Genomic DNA, 22,184 nt, shown 5'->3' on the forward strand with positions numbered 1-22,184 from the left:
GAACACCCATACTTATCGCTACTTCCTCCTCAACACGGCAAGAATTACAGAGAAAGAATTAAAAATGTATAACCCCCCCAAAGGGCAGAGGAAACAAGAAAGGCAATGACACTGGATGAGAGATGTCAACAACTATTTGCAAAGTCGACTGTCAAGTGCGAGTGCCTACAGGGAACAAGAACCAGGGGTGAGACAGGGAGGGAAGGGGATTTCTGGTTTGTTTGTTTTGTAAGCCGAAGAGTCCTACTACCTTTTAAAACTACATGCATGTATTATATGGACATTAAACATTTTTTTAAAGTGCAAACTTTAAGACTTAGACTTTAAATTGTGATTATTTCTTGTTGTAGTACAACCACATTAATTTAGACTATAAATTAAAAGGAATATTATATTAATAGATTCAGATGGTACAATGTTTCTAATAATCTTCGCTAATAAGAAAACCCAAGAGACTTTATGTCAGATAAGGAAATGCAATTATTCCCAATTATACACCATTTTGAACAAACAGAATTGCCTTCATAGGATTATACTGTATTCTAAATAAGGCATGGTAAATAAAAAAATACTTTGAAATAACAAACTGTCTAATGAGAGATCCTTGGTTTCAATGCTCTTATTCAATTTGAATTCAATTCAGAAAATTTTGTTTTAAAATATAAACCCCAGGGGAAAGCAGATGGCAGTTTTGCAGAACTTTCTGTTACTGATGCAGAGGTGATCAAGATAAATAAATTCAGGAAGCAAGGAGGAAAGAAAAGTGAAGAAAGGCAACATAATTACTGAGAAAAAGGCCATTTAGTAAATCTTTGAAGAGTATTTATGGAGTTGATTTTGCCATAAGCTCACACTTTTAAAAATTGTAGTGTGTCAGCAATTTCCAGACTGGGAAACTCTGCAGAACCGGGAAAAAAAAAAAAAAAAAACACCCAAAAAACCCCAAAATCTGATCTCTTCTACAAACAACCTTTGACAAAAAGAAGAGGGACAAAGAGATGGAAGGGGGACTTGCAGATTGAAAGATATTTTAAAAAACACCTCAACATACTTTAATGTATAGACATTATTTGGATTTGGGTTCAAAGTATAAATAAGTGATGACATCAGACAACTGGAAATTGGAACACTGGATATTTGGTTATATTAAAGAATTAGTATTCATTTTTTATGTGAGATAATGGTATAATGGTTATGTCTAAAAAACAGAGTTCTTATTTTTTTAAGACATATATACAGAAATATTTATGGATGAAATTATAAGATGCCTGGGATTTTGTTTCAAAAAATTCAATAGGGGAGAGTAGGTGAGGCAAGACTGGCCACATGATGGTGGTTGTTAGGTATAGGTGGTGGACACATGACGGTTCACTCTACTGTTCTATTTCTGTGAATGTTTGAAATCCTCCATAATATTTAATAGTCTGTTTCTTTTTAAGTTAGTTTGTATATTTGTTTTAATCTTTTGTTCCAGATTTTTCTGGACATCCTTTTAGGCATACGGGGTCTTTCCACAGGGTCTGTGCTAGAAGCCACTAGCCTGTGAAGCTAGAAGTTGGCAATGATCAAAAGATAGAGCACATCTATTCCATGGCCATGGTGGGGAGAACTTAAAGTTGCTCTCAATGATCCCTACCACCTAGTGTTCAAGCCTTTGTCCAATCCCCTCCCTTTGAAGTGGGAGTGGGACCCATGACTTGATTCTAACCAAGAGAATATGATAAAGATGATAGCTGTCACTCCCATGATTATGTTATAGTATATATGACTCCATTTTGCTAGCAGACTCGTTCTTTGTGCCTTGGCGGCTTTGAAGAAGCAAGCTGCCATATTTGGAGAGGGCCACATGGCAAGGAAATGCAGGTGGCCTCTAGGAGCTGAAGTGGTCTCTGGCTGACAATCAGCAAGAAGATAAATCCTTGGTCCTACAAGTACTAGGAAATAAATCCTGCCAACAACTCTAGCTAACCAGGAAGCAGACCTCTCACTGGTCAAGCTTCCAGATGAAAATTGAGCCCTGAATGACGCCTTGAATGCAGCCTCGTGACACTCTGAGCTGAGGACACAGCTAAGCCAGGCTAGGACTCCTGATCCATGGAAATTATGACATAATGGATGTGCCTTGTTTTAAGCCACCAGGTCTGTGGTAATATGTTATACAGCATAGAAATGAATGAATACAATGGCATTAGATTTTCTGCCCACAGGTTATCATAAATTTTTTAAAGTATTTCAAGTAACTTTTTGTTTATCCTGAATGATCACAGCAAGGTATATCAGATAACAGTTATGTTCTGGCAAAATGTATATCTTTATACCGCATGATTACCATGTTTCAAATAATTTGAATATAACAAACTGCATGTAACATCAAAACGATGCTGAACATTTGCTTGAAAAACATGGATACAAATAATGACCATCATACACTACTGTGGGTAATATCTGATTATTTTAACTTCCTGGATCTTACATTCCAAATTTCCCTAAGTTATTCAGCATTTTTTAAATAAATGGAACAGTGAAGGGGGCTATGCTTACCACACATCTCACAGCATATATAAAAATTAACTCAAAATGGATCACAGACCCAAATATAAAGCTAAAACTGTAACATTTCTAGAAGAAAACAGGAGAAAATCCTAGTGACTTTGGGTTTGACAAAAATTTCTTAAATAGGAACCAAAAAAGGACACACTATAAAACAAACAAACAAAAAGTCTGTATTAACCCTTATTTAAAGCTTTAGTCTTTAAAAGCCATTTTTACAAAAATGAAAAGGCAAGGTTAAGGAGAAAATATTTGCAAATGTATATGTGATACAAGACTTGAATCTGCAATATATAAAGAACTCTCAAAACTCAATAATAAGATAACTCATTTTTAAAAGGGCAAAAAACTTCAACAGACACGTTGCCAAAGAAAATACACAGATGGCAAACAAGCACAGGAAAAGATCTTCAGTACTATTAGTCATTAGGGAAATACAAATTAAAGCTACACTGAGAGACTACTTCATACCCACGGGAATGGCTAAAAATTTTAAAAATTTTTACATGCCAAGTGTTTATGAGGATAGAGAGCAACTGGAACTCTCACACACTGCTGATGGGAATGTCAAATGGTACAAACACACTGGAAAGCAGTATGGTAGTTGGTGAAAAAGTTAAACATACACATACCATACAGCCAGACACGAGGCCTTCAACAACTACATTACACCTGAATTCACATTTTTGTAGGGCATAATACAGTGTTTCTTGGTATTGTTTCAGTTTCAGGCAACAATAAAAGGCTTATTGTTTATTTTTTTATTATGGCTTTTTTTTTAATTTGATTTTTTTGGCCACACCCATGGCAAGTGGAAATTCCCAGGCCAGGGATCGAATCTACACCACATCGGCAATCCGAGCCACTGCAGTGACAAGGCTGGATCCTTAACCCACTGCACAGCAAAGGAACTCAGACTATGGCTTTGTAAATATAGCTTATTAACATTGCCTTAAAATATGTTATGATCGGAGTTCCTGTCGTGGCTCAGTAGTTAACGAATCCGACTAGGAACCATGAGGTTGTGGGTTTGATCCCTGGCGTTGCTCAGTGGGTTAAGGATATGGCGTTGCTGTGAGGTGTTGTGTAGGTGGCAGATGCGGCTTGGATCCCGCGTTGCTGTGGCTCTGGCGTAGGCCGGTGGCTACAGCTCCAATTAGACCCCTAGCCTGGGAACCTCCATATGCCCTGGGTGGGGCCCTACAAAAGACAAAAAGACAAATATATATATATATGCTATGATTTATGTTATGATTTACAAAGCACATGTATTGCACTTAATCTTTCCATCAACTCTAAATCCACTCTACTATTCTCTCTCACAGAAGAGCAAATGGGAGCTCAGCAAAACTGAGCAGCTTACCCAACATCATCCAACGAATTTAAGATGAAGTTTGAGTGCAAACCAAACTCCATCGCTCTTTCTTCTAACTCATGATGCCTTCTAGAAAACTACACACCAATATGGAGTCTTTTTTAAAAAGAGAGAGAGAGAGACAATTATTGAATGCCCGGTAACTATGGTAACTAGAATTCTTTTTGTATACAGCTGATGTGCAAAAAAATGAGACAAAAATTAATCTCTAAAAATCGAATAGTTATGTATTTTATAGTTTTACATAAACTTTATAATTTCCTTCCACTCAGAACCAGTGATGCTGTTTTCAATAAATGATAATGGCTAATGTTTGCTTTTAAAATACTTAAGTTTCAGCTTAAAAATGTTTGTAAAGAAAAATAAATAAATTATAGTACAGGGGGCATGGAAATAAGGCAAAATTCATTAAGGTGGCTCTTGAAAAACGAATTTGGAAAACTCTACACACATCGCCGTGTGACTAGAATGATACAACTCCCTTTTGTGATGGAAAATAGGAAATCAGAGCTGAGTTTTCCGTTTAAGAAAAAAAAAGTCAGCTTTAATGAAAAGGAACTACCGAAAGAGTCACTTGGATTTTTCCTTCATCTCATGGCAGAGGACTGATGCTGAGAATACATGCTAAACCTTGTAGGTTCATAGCTTTGCAGCTGGACTAGTTTGAGGTAAGATCAAAGGTGCCAGTTCCACCCACTCTGATGACTGAGTTCCTCCTGTTCTTGAGGTTCCTCACTCTGTGCCCTCACAGATGAGGTCCAGGAGCTAAAAGCTACGAGCAGAGTCTGTTATTGCCTCTTTTAGAATGTATACACCAGCCCCTGCCTGGGCAGACGTAAGACCGTGAAACATAATGTAGGCAATCGGATGAAGTCATAAAAAGGGCTAGTAAAGCAGTTAGGGAAAGACGTGGGTTGTAACTATAATCTTGAAGCACATTATAGGCCCCCAATACACGTCTGTTTTGTCTTTTTGATGGGATGCTCAAGACAGTGCCACAGAAAGTGCTTGCTAGTCTTGAAAATTACCAAACAGTTCCAAAAAGTAATAATGTTTTTCTTGTTTTCTTAAGTAATAGCCAAACAGTAAGATTTTTAAAACTCTGTGAGCTTCTCTAGTAACAGCACCATGCTCCAACGATCCTGTTTAGATCCTCTCCATAACACTCCCTCCAACCACTACCAAGTACCTTTTTGGTTTTTTTGTTTGTTTGTTTGTTTCTTTGTTTTGTTTTGTTTTTTTGCTATTTCTTGGGCTGCTCCCACGGCATATGGAGGTTCCCAGGCTAGGGGTCTAATCGGAGCTGTAGCCACCGGCCTATGCCAGAGCCACAGCAATGCAGGATCTGAGCCAAGTCTGCAGCCTACACCACAACTCACGGCAACGCCGGATCCTTAACCCACTGAGCAAGGGCAGGGACCGAACTCGCAACCTCATGGTTCCTAGTCGGGTTCGTTAACCACTAAGCCACGACGGGAACTCATTCTTACCACATTTTAACACTGATGTTTAGAAGTTCTAAATAAATGTCTAGCAGAAGCTCCCTCGGCCAGATGCCAACCAGCATCACAAATTCTCCTGGATAACTAACTTCCCAGTGCCATCACCCGAGTTAAGAGGGGAGAAGATCTCTTCTGAGAGTAACAGTTCACCTTTGCTCCATCTCACCCCTCCAGCAGTGACCAGTGCTCCACAGAGCTCACCATACAGATATTTCAAAATGCACCACCACCTTATTCCAGCTTGACTCTCCAGCTTTAAACCGCTTGGCAGTTAGACAGCAAACAGGTGCCCGACCTCAGCCGATTAGTCCACATCAGGCCAAACTCTCTCCAAGCCTATGTCCAAATGATGAGCTCCTCTCTTGTTCCAAACTTGCCTTCATTCTTCCTTTGTTCATTCATTCATTCACCGGGTATTTACTGAGCATCTAGGTGCTGGTGGAACAGCAGCAGGCATGCAGATGGCCCCGCCACTACAAAAAAATCACAGCTTCCATCTGTCTTGTTCACATACCCTCCATCTTCCAGTCTGAAGTCTGAGCGTGTTCTCATTGGGCTCCACCGGGCAGCCCATTGTGGTGGACAAAGCGGGAGTATGAGGTGAAGGGGACTCAGGATTGAATCCTAGCTCTACCCAGCCAGCGAGACCATTTGGCAAACCACTTTTCAGGTTTCCACATCTCATGTGCCTTGCCGGCAGAAAGGACACAATAATATTCATCTCGCCCGATTTTGCAAAGACTCAATGAAATACAGTATGTACGGGGCACAGCACCTAGCAGATGGCGAGTAAGCTCTAATTCCCTTTCTTCCTCCCTAGGAAAGGAGGATCCTTCTCTGCTCAGGCCTAAAGCTCATCCTTTTGCTTGATGTCAAATCTGTTCTCTTCGTAACACCCGGGCTTCCATTGCATCGTTTCAAACTTATTGCTGGGACAGCATTTCTCAGGGTAGATCAACAACTTCAGAATCATTTGGGATATTTGTTAAAACCGCAGATGCCTGGGCCTCACCCCAGATTTAGTGGTAGGGGAGAGCGAGCACAACGTCTGCCTCTTACACACTTGTGAAGTGATTCCTTGCACACTGGTTTAGCTACTTGGAACTACCTCCCCAAGCCTCTTCTGACCTTTCTCACCCCTAGTCACTCCTGTCCGCTAACTCTTCCCCACATCCCTCCCTCCAGGCTATTCTTAAAGGGGAGACACAGTGTCATGGCTGAAAGATGAGGCTTGAGCACAGACAGGTTGGAGATGAAAACCAGCTTCACCACTTACCGATGGTTCTCACAGTGTGGTCCCCCAGCAGCAGCAGCAGCACCTGGGAACTTCTTAGGGACGCTAATTCTTAGGCCTCACCCCAGGTGGACTGAATCAGAAACTCTGGGGGTGAGGCCCAGCCACCTGTGTTTTAACAAGCCCTCTAGGTTATTCTGAAGCAGACTCAAATGTGAGAACCACGGCCACTTCCTAGCTAAATGATCTACAGAGTCAAAGCTTCCCTAAAGCCTTCATTTCCTCATCTGTGAAATCCTCTAAGTACCAGCCACATAGAGTTGTGACAGTCAAATGACACACAATACATATAAAGAACTTAGTGCACTGCAACCACTTAATATCTGTTGTTACTATTAAGCAAACTGTCCTTTGACCCAAAGACTATTAAATTTGGGGTGTTTGTTTTGTTGCAATGGTGAGTGGAAACCATCAAATTATGCCATCTTGAATGGCTCAAGGCTTACCTGCTGGACTAGGCTTATTTTTCACTCCATCCCAATTCAACTGGAATGCCACCATTCACTCTCTATCTCTGTGCCTACGCTGTTCCTATTCCACTTGCCCAGAATACCCTTCCATTTTCTGCCCACAGAGTACAAATCTTACTTCTCTCCAAAGGATCAGCTCAGGTCTGGGACCAGATCTTGCCTGACTGCTCAATGCCAAATGAATCTACCCTTCACTGTCAGTTATCATCTGGGCTGCATGATTTAACCCCTAAGCACCCGCATGCATGCTGCTAGTGGGGTTTATTTCCTATCTAGTAGTTTTGTCTCTTTAATTATAGTGAAAGCCCTTGGGCAACAGAAATAGCACCTTATAGCTCTTTTAAAATCCTTTCCCTCTCCATCTCTGCTATAGGCTAAAGGAATGAGCAAATAAACTCCTAGAGCAAAGCCCAGGCTTTTTAATTTAAGGCACTCTTGGAGAAACTGTTCCAAAACACAGATTTTTAAGAATGATGATAATTACAGTAGCTCAGGTTTGTCTAAGACTGACCTCACAGTGTTTAAAAAATGCTGCGGTGTTTTGAACCCAGTCTAGCTGTCATAAAAACCGTGTGAAGCAGGAATCACTGTCCCTGTCTGCACATGAGGAAGCAGATTCAGTTCATTCTCCTGACTCGCCCAAGGTGGCAGAACTCGCAAATGGCAGCCCCAGGGCTCCAACTCTGGTACCCCGCGCTGTCTTTTCCTCTGCTACTTTGGTTGGCCTACTTCGTCATGGGTGGGGTTTACCCTACGTTGTCACTGTGCTGTCATCTCTAAATCCGACTAGCCAAATCAGAGCAAGTGCTGCTCAAATAATGATGGGCCTTGCCCGCCGCTTTAGATGCCAGGACAGGGCCCATCCAGAGAACAAGAAACACAGCCTCACCTGGAGTTCCTAGGCGGGCCTGAGCAATGGTCAGTTTTTCATGGGGTGCTTGGCACTGGCAGCTGGTTTCGTCAGCAAATGGGGCGGGTGCAGTCAGGGTCTAGAAGGGAAAAAGAGAAAGGGAACAGAGTCGGAACAACTTCTTTCCTGTAGCACTAACTTCCCCTGAAGTTTTACTTCTGCCGGCTACACGCGTATGAGGAGGAAGTAGAATACCTCCGCTGAGCCTTTCAGAGAAATATTGGACTGTTATAAATAAACACAGGGATGTTGTCGCTGAAACCCTTTTTTTTTTTTTTTTGGACTGGCTTCAGAAAGAAGAGCACTTCAGCGTGTACTTCCCGCCAGGTACTAGATGTGATGCCCTGGCCGCCTTGTCTCCCAGGCCCCACAATACTGAAGGACGGCTAGATCCTCCTGTCCCTCCACAGCACAGGATAATTCCAGCTCTGCTCCACAGAAAAGGAAACTGAGGCTTAGCACGATGAAGAAATATGCTAAGTCATGCCCTTGGAGAGTCACGATGCTCAGCATTGAGCATCTCACAACCAGGGAGGGCAGACTTCAAACATTCCGACTTACCCACACCCGGGGGCACTCAGCTGGAAGGAATGCCATGCTCAGGAGTGTGGCAGACATCTGTATCCCACACACCCCGGCCTGGCCAATCACACACTCTGACGTCTCCTCGGCCCAAAGGCCAGAGCTGTTATCTGTGGCCAGGAAGGGCCTAAAAGCACCGCGTTTCTGGCGGGCTGCAGATAACTGCTCCTCTGGTAGCTCCAACAGCCACCAGCGGCTGGAGGCCCCGCCCCAGGCAGCTTGGGCTGGGGCTCCGGGGAGCGCTGTCAGAGAGATGTAGTCACTTGGAAGCCTGCCCAGGAAGTGGCTCTGCATTTTTTAGCCAGCCTCTTAAAATGAAAACCTCACTCTCTCTAGATAGAGGAAGACAAAGGGAACCGTGTTTTTGCAAACAGGGTCAGGGCAATCCGGAATCCCCTTGCCGTCTTCGAACCGTGTCCTTACCATGGTCATCACGGCACCATCTTTAGGATTTTTCAAGCTGAAGGTGACGAGTCACTGAAAACATTACTCATACTGTGGCATGGATAACGGCTTAAAGATAGACACAGGTGTTCCTGGACTTGAGACGATGCGGTTGAGGAATGATTCACACGTGTGACGAGGGGCTGGGCCCCACTTCTGCCATTCGTGCACTCATTCACTCATTCATTCATTCACTCATTCACATACGCGTCAGGCACTATCTTAGAACTGGGGGTAAAAGCACAGATAAGACCGGTCCTCGTCCTGGAGGAGCTCCCATTCTCCTCTGCACTGCCAGGGACCCCTCCTGCCCCACACCCGCCCACTCGCTCTCCCCACTGTAGCACCTTCCACCCTAGAAGCTAGAGACCTCCTGGTTTCCTGAGGTTTTCTTAAACTTCCCATTCAGGCTCTGAAAGCAAGACTTGAGACATGGGTTCAGGAAACTGGAGTCTTTTTTGGTTCTCTTTCCGATACATGAGGTGAGCTCACGGACCACAATGGGCGAGAGCAGCATTTGTGATGTGGCAATAGGATGCAGGTACAGTGACAAGAGTAGAGACCACAAAATGGGGGTTCAAACCCCCTTTCAAGCACTTAAAAGCCTTGAAGTTCTAATTTGGCTCTCCTGGTTGAAAGGAACTGCAACTAAAGTTAACTCAAGAGATGAAGGATTATTTTGTGGCTACCCTGCCACAGAAACTGAGGTGGGGAAAGGAGGGAAGGGGCAGCGCCTGGCCCCCAGGTGCTCGGCATCCACCTGGCTGCTCTCTGTATGTGACTCTTTCTGTCCCGCTCCCAGTTACTCCATGTCCTGCCACTACATGAAAGTCTGCCTGCTACTCCCCCATAAACTTCAGCTTGAATATGGCCCATTATGGCTTCCTCAGCTTCCCTTCCCAACGCTCACTCAACAACTATGGATTGAGCCTTTCAGCCTCAGCTCCTGCTCCTACTAACTTAACTGCTTCTTTCCATGTTTCCCAGTTCCAGTTCCTAAGGGAAGATCAATGGGCCAAGCTCATTTTTTCAAACCAGGCTGGCCTTGACTCGGGTGCCGCCTGGTACCCACCAGCTGTAGCTGGTAAAGGGAGAGGGAGTAGCGAGGCAGGTTGTAGGTGGCCTGTCCTTGCTTCTTTAGCAGTTGCCATCTTTGGGACAAGAAATGTATCTGACTTTGTGTGTTCTTAAAAGGAAGTTCCTCAACTGAATCGCAGTTTCATCTGTAAAATGGGTACCTATCCTGCAGGGTTGTTCTGAAAAAACAAATTATGAATGTAAAGTACCTGGTACTCAATGAATTGTAGCAACTATTAGTACTGCTATTAGTATTCATTATAAATCATAATACATAATACTATATATTAGGATCATTATATTATGATATAATAACAGATATTATAGTTCCCCATGGAAACAAACTGGCCCATGAATGAACTTTTAGGACGCAACCCAAATAGTAAATGGGTTGACAAATAGTGTTAGCTTATATGAATGACTCATTAACCTTTAATATATGTGGCTAGTGAATCTTTTCCACATGATCTAAAATAAATTACTGGAGTTCTCGTCATGGCGTAGTGGTTAACGAATCCGACTAGGAACCATGAGGTTGCGGGTTCGATCCCTGGCCTTGCCCAGTGGGTTAAGGATCCGGCGTTACTGTGAGCTGTGGTCTAGGTCGAAGACGCAGCTCGGATCCCAAGTTGCTGTGGCTGTGGCGTAGGCCAGTGGCTACAGCTACGATTAGACCCCTAGCCTGGGAATCTCCATTTGCCACGGGTGCATCCCTAAAAAAATAAAAATAAATAAAATAAATTACTAATTGGAGATATTTTACGTGCTATTCACAAAGTCTATTAAAGATATAAGCTGTTGCCATTTTCCAAGAAAGGCATATTCGAGAAGGTGTGAAATCTGGCAATTAAAGTTGTCAAGCAACAGGAGTTACTCAAAGGTGAAAAAAAAGGTTTATATGCACACTGTGCATGTTGTTCTTAATTATTGTGGCCAAAGGTAGGAAAACAAGAGAGGCCGAGAGGTGGAAGGCAGAGTGAGTTTGTAAGTGTGCTTGTGTGTGCAAGCATGCACATGTGTTCTCGTGAGCATGTGACTATCTTTAACAGCAGGTGACATGGAGGAGGGGTATTTCTTGTTATGTACAAGGCACTGTGCTTGGAATGAGGAGAATGTAAAAATAAATAAGCCACACCCTTGTTTTCTAGATCACTGCCTTCCAAGTGAGCCCAAACACTCCCTGAGTTTAGAGTCGAGTTCTTTATTCAGGAAGATCTTGGTTAAGACCCATCTACCATCAACCAGCCCTGTGATCTGAGGCAGTATTTTTTTAGCCTGAACATCCCAAAATTCTTCCTCTGAGCCAGAGCAAATCATGTGATTTACAAGAATTCTATGCTACTCAGGTTGCCTCCTCCACCTACAAAGGGCAGACCAACCTCAGGACAATGGGATTAAGACAGCCAGAGGCTCTGGAGAGGGTCAGAGACTGGTGCAACCTTGCCTCCAGCCACTATACCAGCCTGCAGGCCCCCATCTCTTCCTCACCATGTGCCAGGGCTGGGATGGTTTCAGGGATCCTCTGGTCTAGACCCTACATAAGACATACAACTAAGGCCCAATAACATAACATAAAAATCCTTACGTGCCTACTTAGTGCCATGTACCCATCTATATGCTGTCAAATGTATTGGCTCATTTAATTTGTACCACAACTCTACGAAGCAGGGACTGCCTCTGCTGAAGTGTAAAGGACCTGTCTTCAACAGTGACACCAAGTGGCAGCAAGAGCAACAGCAGTGGTAGATCTCAGATGAGGTTATCTTTTCGGCTCCCTTTGAACTGAAGAAACATTAGGATTCTTAGATAATTAGGATAAAATGTCCTCAATAAGGAAATACTGGACTTTCTGGTAATCAGAAAAGTGTGTGTGGGGGCGTCAAAAAATTGAAAAAAAAAATGGGACCATATTTTTACCCAAATTTAGTAAAGTAGGGACTTACATACAGTTTTTTTTTTGTTTTGTTTTGTTTTGTCTTTTTGTCTTTTTGCCATTTCTTGGGCCGCTCCCGCGGCATATGGAGGTTCCCAGGCTAGGGGTCCAATTGGAGCTGTAGCCACCGGCCTACGTCAGAGCCACAGCAACGCAGGATCGGAGCCACGTCTGTGACCTACGCCACAACTCACGGCAACGCCGGATCCTTAACCCGCTGGGCAAGGCCAGGGATCGAACCTGCAACCTCATGGTTCCTAGTTGGATTCGTTAACCACCACTGAGCCACGATGGGAACTCCCACAATTCTTAACTTAGACTCCAAATCACTAGATCACATAGTCGAGTGTGTACCAGCACATGCTAGATGTCTGGGAGGTGGATAAACAGGGGAAGGGAATTAGAAAGCGGAAAAAGGGAATCAGCTCTGGGGCAGCAATTCTCCAATGTCAACAGTGGCCTTATTAGAATGGGAGGATGTATTCACTTGAAGAGGCATATTTAATTTTCAGGAAAAAAACTCTACCTTTCTCTATACACAAGTCAGAAATTAAGCCTCTTGGGTGGTAGCGATCATCAGAGGACAGACTATGCCCCCCTAGGTAGCCATATTCTCAACTCAGGGCTAGAGAGGCACATGCAATTGTTACGTTTACCCAAAGAGAGTGAGGATTTGAAAGGGCTAAGAAGCCCTGGCCCAGTGCCCTGGACCTCACATGTGCCAGGGCCTTGCCAGACCACAGACTTGGAGCTAGACTGTAATTAAACTTCTTTTTACCTAATTTAAGATTTCAGAACACCCAGTCACTGCATGTGAATATGTTGCTTCTTTGGCATGCAAGTTCTGGTTATGTAAACTGCATGGACTTTTTAAGGGGGAAGATTTTGGGCATTTCATTTGCAGAATATGTTCAACTAGACATTGTCAAATATTTACTTAAAACAAAAGCTATTAGGTTCGGAGTTTCCATTGTGGCGCAGTGGAAACGAATCTGACTAGGAACCATGAGGTTGTGAGTTCAATCCCTGGCCTTGCTGTGTGGGTTAAGGATCCAGCATTGCCATGAGTTGTGGTGTAGGTCGCAGATGCAGCTCGGATCTGGCATGGCTGTGGCTTAGGCTTAGGCTTAGGCTGGCAGCTATAGCTCTCATTAGACCCCTAGCCTGAGAACCTCCATATGCTGCAGGTGTGACCCTCCAAAGCAAAAAAAAAAAAAAAAAAAAAAACCCCACAAAAACTACTAGGTTAGGTATAAAACAAGGTCCTACTATGCTACTATATTGCACAGGGAATTATATTCAATATCCTATGATAAACTGTAAGGGAAAAATATTTTTAAGAATGTATAAAAGAACTATTAGGCGCTATATAAAATATACAGTACGAATATTACTTGAGTACAAAAATTGTCTGTAGAACCTCTACTTCTAAAGTGTGCACCCCTGACAACTGGATCAATCAGATAGCAAGTTAACCAACCAATCAGAACTTAGCATGGTACAGCTGAGAGTGCTAGCCAACCGCAGAGCTGCCTGTTTAAGCTTAGCTATTTTGAACTGCAGTGGGGCTATTGAGTCAGCAGGTCTGAGTTCAAATTGGAGTTTTAGAAATTGGCTGGTTCTTAACCTCTCTAACCTCCAGTATCTTCATCTATAAAAGGAGGATAATGAAATGATCTACCTCATACGGCTGCTGCAAGGAGTAAATGCAATGGTATGTGTGTGCTTATCATCTTCCTTCTACCTCTCTAGAATCCACTCTCTCCTACTCTCTCTACTCCTTCCTGTATGGATTTCTGCATGGGCTGCACCAATGGGTTCCCTTGCCTTCCTGCTTCCAGTTGGGTTGGGTCCAGTGGAAGCATGAGAAACGCTAGAGGGTAGGACAAGAGTGAGCCAGGATACTCCTCTCCCTGGCATCCCCCCTGAGAGGCAGCAGTAGGCTGCTCCATGAGGTGCTGGTAAGCACATCCTTCCTGCCCCTTCAGGCCTATGGATGGCAGCTTCCCAATGTTTCTAGGCTTCGAGTACAGTATTATGCCTTGAGGGTTCCTTCAACTTTGCCCACGCCTTTGTAAACAGTCCCTTTGTTAAGCTCTCTTCTTATTTCCCCCTTAGAGTAAGCCATCTGTCATGACAAGGCCTGGACTGATACAGTATATATAATAGTATGATGCCAGGCTCAATAAATTTAGCTAGCAAATGTTGATGAGGCATGTCAGAAGCACAGAGATCAATTGAAAAGTGAATTACTCATAGTTAATAATAAAGTCATAACCATCTCAAGAATGTCTTCCAGATGGAAGGACCTTTACAACAGAACATTTTAATCAGGATATGCAAGAGACAAGAGCAGGACTTCAGAAAGAATCTACTCCCTCCAATGGAGGCCTCTCGCTTCAGGACTGACCAGCTTTAGAACTGCAAATTCACCTAAGGTCAACTAATCTATGACAAAGGAGGCAAGAACATACAATGGAGGAAAGAGAGTCTCTTCGTTTAAGCGGTGCTGGGAGCACTGAACAGCTCCATGTAAAAGAATGAAATGAGAATACTCTCTAACACCATACACAAAAATAAACTCAAAATGGATTAAAGACCTAAACATAAGGGCAGATACTGTAAAACTCTTATAGGAAAACATAGGCAGAACACTCCTTGACATAAATCACAGCAGTATCTTTTTGAATTCACTTCCTTGAGTAATGAAAATAAAAACAAAAATAAACCAATGGGACCTAATTAAACTTAAGAGTTTTGCACAGCAAAGGAAACCATAAACAAAATGAAAAGACAACCCACAGAATGGGAGAAAATCTTTGCTAAGGAAGCAACCAACAAGGGATTCATCTACAAAATGTACAAATATTTCATGCAGCTTTATATCAAAAAACATACAACCCAACCAAAAAATGGTCAGAAGATCTAAATAGACATTTCTCCAAAGACAGACAGACAGCCAAAAAGCACAAGAAAAGATGCTCAACATCACTAATTATTAGAGAAATGCAAATCAAAACTACAATGAGACATCACCTCACACCAGCCAGAATGGCCATCATCAAAAAGCATATAAACAATAAATGCTGGAGAGGATGTGGAGAAAAAGAACCCTCTATACTGTTGGGGGGAATGTAAACTGGTGCAACCACTATGGAGGACAGTATGGAGGTTCCTTAAAAAAATAAATATAGGAGTTCCAATTGTGGCTTAACCGGTTAAGAACCTGACATAGTCTCCAAGAGGATGCAAGTTCAATCCCTGGCCTCACTCAGTGGGTTAAGGATCCAGCATTGCTGTGGCTGTGGTGTAGGCCTACAGCTGCAGCTCCTATTCAACCCCTAGCCTGGGAACTTCCATACGCTGCAGGTGCAGCCACAAAAAGGAAAAAAAGAAAAATAAATATACAACTACCTTATGATCCAGTAATCCTACTCCTGGCATCTATCCTGAGAAAACCACAATTCGAAAAAATACATGCACCCCAATGTTCATTGCAGCACTATTTATAATAGCCAAGACATGGAAGCAACCTAAATGTCCATCACAGAAGAATAAAGAAGATGTGGTATGTATATACAATGAAATATTACTCAGCCACAAAAAAGAATGAAATAATACCATTTGCAGCAACATGGATGGACTTTAGGAGATTATGATAACGAGTGAAGTAAGTCAGACAGACAGAGACAAATATAGGATATCACTTATACGTGGAATCTAAAAAAATGATACAAAACAATTTATTTCTAAAATGAAAACAAACTCAGAGATGTCAAAAACAATCTTATGGTTACCATAGGGGAAACGGTGGGAGGGAGAGGGAGGAATTAAGAGGATGGGAATAAAGTATACAGACTACTGTATAAAAGAGATGATTAACAAGAACCTACTGTATAGCACAGGGAAATCTACTCAATAGTTTGTAATAACCTATATGGGAAAAAAGAATGGAGATATGTATTTGTATAACTGATTCACTCTGCTGTACACTTGAAACTAATACAACATTGTAAGTCAACTCTACTCCAATAAGTTGTTTTAAAAAAGAACTGCAAATTCAGAAAAACAAAAAGATGGCAGAAGACTCATTCCCTCAATCTCATACTCTTAGGTTTGTACTTTCCTGTCAGTGAATATATTTTTCAAGGCCTGATTTCTTTCTTTCTTTTTCTTTTTCTTTTTTTTTTTTTTTGTCTTTTGTCCTTTCAGGGCAGCACCCGCAGCATATGGAGGTTCCCAGGCTAGGGATCTAATCGGAGCTGTTGCTGCCAGCCTACGCCAGAGCAACACCAGATCCCAGCCGCGTCTGCGACCTACACCACAGCTCACGGCAACGCCAGATCCTCAACCCACTGAGCAAGGCCAGGGATCGAACCCGAAACCTCATGGTTCCTAGTTGGATTCGTTAACCACTGAGCCACAACGGGAACTCCTCAAGGCCTGATTTTATATGGGATCAGAGTATTTTAAGTCTTTTGAAAATAGACAGGAGAGAAAAAGTAGATCTTAGAGTTGACTACAGGCCAAACACATGTGAATCACTGGACTCCTGTGCTGTTAATGATTATGTAGAATTTCAGAACAGGCAACTGGCATGAAGCCTCAAGAGATGCCAGTGGAGTAGAGGAAAAGGAAGCCCAGTACATGGTTCAGAATCAAGAAATATCCATTTTTCATTTAGCTAAGTATGGCATTCACATATTATGAAATAATAGGCACCAGCAAAAACAGTAAGACAAGGAGTTCCCATTGTGGCTCACCAGTAACAAACCCAACTAGGATCCATGATGATGCAGGTTTGATCCTTGGCCTCGTTCAGTGGGTTAAGGATCCATCGTTGCCGAGAGTTGTGGTGTAGGTGGCAGACTCAGCTTTGATCCTGAATTGCTGTGGTTGTGGTATAGGATGGCAGCTGTGGCTCCAATTGGACCCCTAGCCTGGGAGCTTCCATATGCAGTAGGTGTGGCCCTAAAGACAAAAAACAAACACACAAAACAGTAAGACAGATACAGCTGCACAGACAGGAAACAATTTCTAAGACATTTTGTTAAATGCAAAAAGCAAGGCACAAAACAATATGTATACATGCTATATGGTAATGATGTCATTTATGGCTAAAGAGAGAGAGAACTAAATAGTTGCGTAGAAAATGTTTAGAACCGTGCTGTCCAAACTCTACTTAAAAGAGACACATGCACCCACATGTTCATTGCAGCACTATTCACAATAGCCAAGACATGGAAACAACCCAAATGTCCATCGACAGAGGATTGGATTCGGAAGATGTGGTATACATACACAATGGAATACTACTCAGCCATAAAAAAGAATGACATAATGCCATTTGCAGCAACATGGATGGAACTAGAAAATCTCATACTGAGTGAAATGAGCCAGAAAGACAAAGACAAATACTATATGATATCACTTATAACTGGAATCTAATATCCAGCACAAAGGAACATCTCCTTAGAAAAGAAAATCATGGACTTGGAGAAGAGACTTGTGGCTGCCTGATGGGAGGGGGAGGGAGTGGGAGGGATCGGGAGCTTGGGCTTATCAGACACAACTTAGAATAGATTTACAAGGAGATCCTGCTGAGTAGCATTGAGAACTTTGTCTAGATACTCATGTTGCAACAGAACAAAGGGTGGGGAAAAAAATGTAATTGTAATGCATACATGTAAGGATAACTTGATCCCCTTGCTGTACAGTGGGAAAATAAAAAAAAAAAAAAAGAACCATGCTGTCCAATACAGTAGCCATTAGCCATACATGGCTATTTAAATTCAAGTTATGATTAATTAAATTTATATAAAATAACACAGTTTCTCAGTCACACTGGTCACATTTCAGGTGCTCAATAACCACATGTGGCTAAGGCTGCTTTATTATCACAGGTATAGAACATTCCAATCATCATAAAAAGTTCTAATGAATAGCACTGGCCTAGAAAAACACAACAAATTGTTACACTGGGGTAACCTCTGAGGAAGAAGATAGCATTAGGAGAAGAAATTAAAGGATGCTGTCATTTTTACTCTCTATATATATCTGTAATCTTGTTTTATTTTCACAATGAGAATACATTCATGCCATGAGTCTAATTTAAAAATTAATTTAAAGAAATATTTCCTCCCCTGTGAATTCAGAGATGCAGGAAATTTAATCAAGATCAAGTGTCCTTAACATAAGGGGGTGGGGAAGCATCTAACGGGAAAAGACCATTTTAAACAACAACTGTTACCTATAAATGCACCATTAAATGACATTATTCCCAGGTATGTGGACCATTTAAAATCGGAGCTTTTAAAAGCCATTTAAATTGTCTTTATGGTATCTGTCCACCATTCGTTTTTCCAAGAAACACTACTTGAGGACTCGCTGTATTCCAGGCACTGTCTTAGGGTCTGAGGATACAGTGAGGAACAAAATAGGCAAAAAATACTACACTTGAAATGCTTTAAGATAATAAACAACAAAAAAGATTGCAAAATGTGTAGCATGTTAACAGGTATTAAGTATTATAGAAAAAATAAGGGGGAAGGGGAGCTAGGGTGTGTAAATGTAAGTAGGATAATTAAGGAAGCTGATATATGCGTAAATACATAAAGGATCAACTGAGCCATGTGGAGAAAGAACACTCCAGGCAGAGAAAACAATTAAGTGCAAAGGCCTTGAGGCAAAAAGTATGCTTGGATTCTTTCAGGAGTAACAAGAAGGCCAGTGTGCCTGCAGGAATTGAGCATAAAGGAAATGTAGTAGGAAATACAGCCAGAGACACGAGGCAAAAGGAAGGGGATGAAAGATACCCAGTGGCCTGGGGTTTTAAGGATGCTAAAAAGACTGGCTTGCACTCTGAGGAGATGGGAGCCATTAGAAAGTTTGAAACAGGAGTTCCTGTTATGGCTCAGTGGTAATGAACCCATGGTAACCAGCATCCATAAGGACGCGGGTTCAGTCCCTGGTCTCCATCAGTGAGTTAAGGATCCGGTGTTGCTTTGAGCTGTGGTGTAGGTCACAGACATGGCTCAGATCCTGCGTTGCTGTGGCTGTGGTGTAGGCTGGCAGCTGCAGCTCCAATTTGACCCCTAGACTGGGAACCTCCATATGCTGTGGAGCGGCCCTAAAAAGCCAAAAAAAAAAAAAAAAGAAAGAAACGAAGAAAGAAAGTTTTGAATGAGGAGTGATACGATCTAATTAGTTTTAACAGGACCACCTGGCTGCTATATTAAGAACTGTAAGAAGTCAAAGGTAGAAGCAAAAAAAAAAAAAAAAAACCTGAGGCATCTGTTACCATAATCAGACAAGAGTAGACAGAGTCTGGGACAAGGTGAGGGCAGTAGAAGTGGTAAGAAGTGATCAGATTCTGGGTAGATTTTTTATTTTTTCATTTTATTTTATTTATTTTGCCTTTTTTGTCTTTTGAGGGCCGCACCCATGGCACATGGAGGTTCCCAGGCTAGGGAACCTAACAGAGCTGTAGCCCCCAGCCTATGCCAGAGCCACAGCAATGCTAGATCCTTAACCCACTGAGCGAGGCCAGGGATCAAATCCGAAACCTCATGGTTCCTAGCCAGATTCGTTTCTGCTGTGCCACAACGGGAACTCCGAGACTCTGGGTAGATTTTGAATAAATAAAATTTGGAAATGATTGGATGTAGAGTGTGAAAGAATGAGAGGAGTCAGGATAACACCAAAGATACTGGCCTGAAAAATTGGAAAGAGGACATTGCTTTTCCCTACAATGGGGAGGACAATGAAGTATAGGTTTGAGGGTAGGAGGGACAAGATGAGGAGATCAAAATTTCACTCACAAACCCACACTTATATGGACAATTAATCTATGACAAAGAAGGCAAGAATATACGATGAGACAAGAAAGCTTCTTCAATAAATGGTCAGCTACCTGCAAGGAATTGAACTGGACTACTCTTACACCTACACAAAAATAAATTCAAAATGCATCAAAGATTTAAATACAAGACTTGAAACCATACAACTCCTAGTAGAAAACAGGCAGTAGGATCTTTGATATCAGTCTTAGTAATATTTTTTGGTATCTGTCTCCTTAGGCAAAGGAAACAAAAGCAAAAATAAACAAATGGGACTACGTCAAATTAAAAACCCTTTTGCACAGTGAGGGAAACTATCAACAAAAGGAAAAGGTCGCCTACTGAATGGCAGAAGATATTTGCAAATGATACATCCAATAAGGGGTTAATATCCAAAATACACAAAGAACTCATACAACTCACTATCAAAAAACCAAACAATCCAACTTAAAAATGGGCAGAGGATGTGAATAGATATTTTTTCCAAAGAAGATGTACAGATGGCAGAAAGGCACATGAAAAGATGCTCAACATGACTAATCATCAAAGAAATGGAAATCAAAACCACAAAGAGATATCACCCCACACCTGTCAGAATGGCTATTATCAAAAAGACAAGAAATAGCAAGTGTGGACGAGGATGTGGAAAAAGTGAACACTCATGCACTGTTGGTAGGAATGTAAATTGGTGCGGCCACCATGGAAAACAGTGTTATGGAGGTTCCTCAGAAAGTTAAAAATAGAACTACGATGCCTCAGCAGTTCCACTCCTGGAAATCTATCCAAGGAAACAAAAACACTAATTAGAAAAGATATATGGACCCCTATGTTCATAGCAGCTGTATTTACAACGACCAAGATATGGAAGCAAACCTAAGGGCCCATCAATAGATGAATGCATAAAGAAGATGTGGCGTGTAAATATATATCTTTACTGTGCAGTGTACACACACGCACACACAGTGGAACATTAGTCATAAAAAAGAATGAGATCTTGCCATTTGCAACAACATAGACGAACCTTAAGGGTATTAATCTAAGGGAAATAAGTCAGACAGAGAAAGATAAGTACTATATGATTTCACTTATATGTGTCATCTAAAAAAACAAATGAGCAAACATAACAAAAGAGAAACAGAGTCATAGATGTGGAGAACAAGCAGGTGGTTGCCAGAGGGGAGGGATATGAGTGGAGTAAAGAAACAGGTGAGGGAGATTAGGAGGTTCAAACTGCCAGATGCACAATCAATGAGTCAGGGCTATGAAATGTACAGTGTGGGGAATACAGTCAATAACTATGGAATATCTTGTATGGCAAAGAACAACTAGACAGACCATGGTGACCATTTTGAAATGTACAGAAATAGTGAATTCACACAGTGTTGTAGGTCAATTATACCTCAAACACAAACTCATACAAAAAGAGATCAGATTTGTAGTTACCAGAGGAGGGGGTGGGGAAGGGGGAAATTGGATGAAGGTAATCAAACGTCCAGTTATAAGTTAAACAAGTATGAGGTATGTAAAGTACATGATAAATATAATGAACGCTGATATTACATATGAAAGTTGTTAGAGAGAAAATCCTAAGAGTTCTCATGCCAAAGAAAATTTTTTTCTCTTTCTTTAACTTTGTATTTATAGGAGGTGATGGATGTTCACTAGTGATAAGCATTTCATCACATATATGAGTCAAATCATGTATGCTGTAAACCTTAAACTTATATAGTGCTATATGTCAATTCTATCTCAATAAAACTGGAAGAAAAAAATACAGTAAAATAAATGTTTTCTGTTCTCACACATTTCATGTGACATGCCTATTAGATCTCCAAATGGAGATGGCAGGAAGGCAGTGAGTTGTACAAGTCTGGAGTTTGGGTCAGAGGACTAAGATAGTGATATAGGTTAAGAAGCCATCAGAATATAAATGATACTAAAAGCCGCTAAACGAGATTCATTATTCATTCAGCTAAGGGCATAAGTATAGGTTGACAAGAGGAGATGTTTACTTATGCCCAGTCTCCCCCCAGCTACTATGGAAACTCCAAGAAACAGGGCCTAAGTCTGTTCTATTTCTTACTATATCCCTACTTCCAAAGGCAGTACCTGGAATATAAAAGGCCATCAAGAAATACTTGTTGAATGGGGGGATTTAAAGTCACTGGAGAGAGAATGATTATTGATAAAAATTAAACTCACTTTCTAA

The 22,184-nt window shown here is 41.7% G+C and overlaps 1 protein-coding gene across 2 annotated transcripts in view; it reads right to left on the reverse strand.

Moving 5' to 3' along the window:
- PCYT1B (phosphate cytidylyltransferase 1B, choline) overlaps nt 1-22,184 on the reverse strand; it is a 108,150-nt gene that overhangs the window by 69,269 nt on the left and 16,697 nt on the right. The window contains exons 1-2 of one of the 2 annotated variants that reach the window (XM_047765404.1): nt 8,663-8,865; nt 8,081-8,180 (exon numbers count right to left, since the gene is read on the reverse strand). In XM_047765404.1, coding sequence (XP_047621360.1) covers nt 8,081-8,180; nt 8,663-8,719 — 157 coding nt within the window. In that variant the 5' untranslated portion in view covers nt 8,720-8,865. Of the gene's footprint in view, nt 1-8,080; nt 8,181-8,662; nt 8,866-22,184 lie in introns of those variants that run through there. The other variant, XM_047765403.1, reaches the window with a different exon arrangement.

Source organism: Phacochoerus africanus, chromosome X (genome assembly GCF_016906955.1).
Source record: "Phacochoerus africanus isolate WHEZ1 chromosome X, ROS_Pafr_v1, whole genome shotgun sequence".
Classification (NCBI taxonomy): domain Eukaryota; kingdom Metazoa; phylum Chordata; class Mammalia; order Artiodactyla; family Suidae; genus Phacochoerus; species Phacochoerus africanus.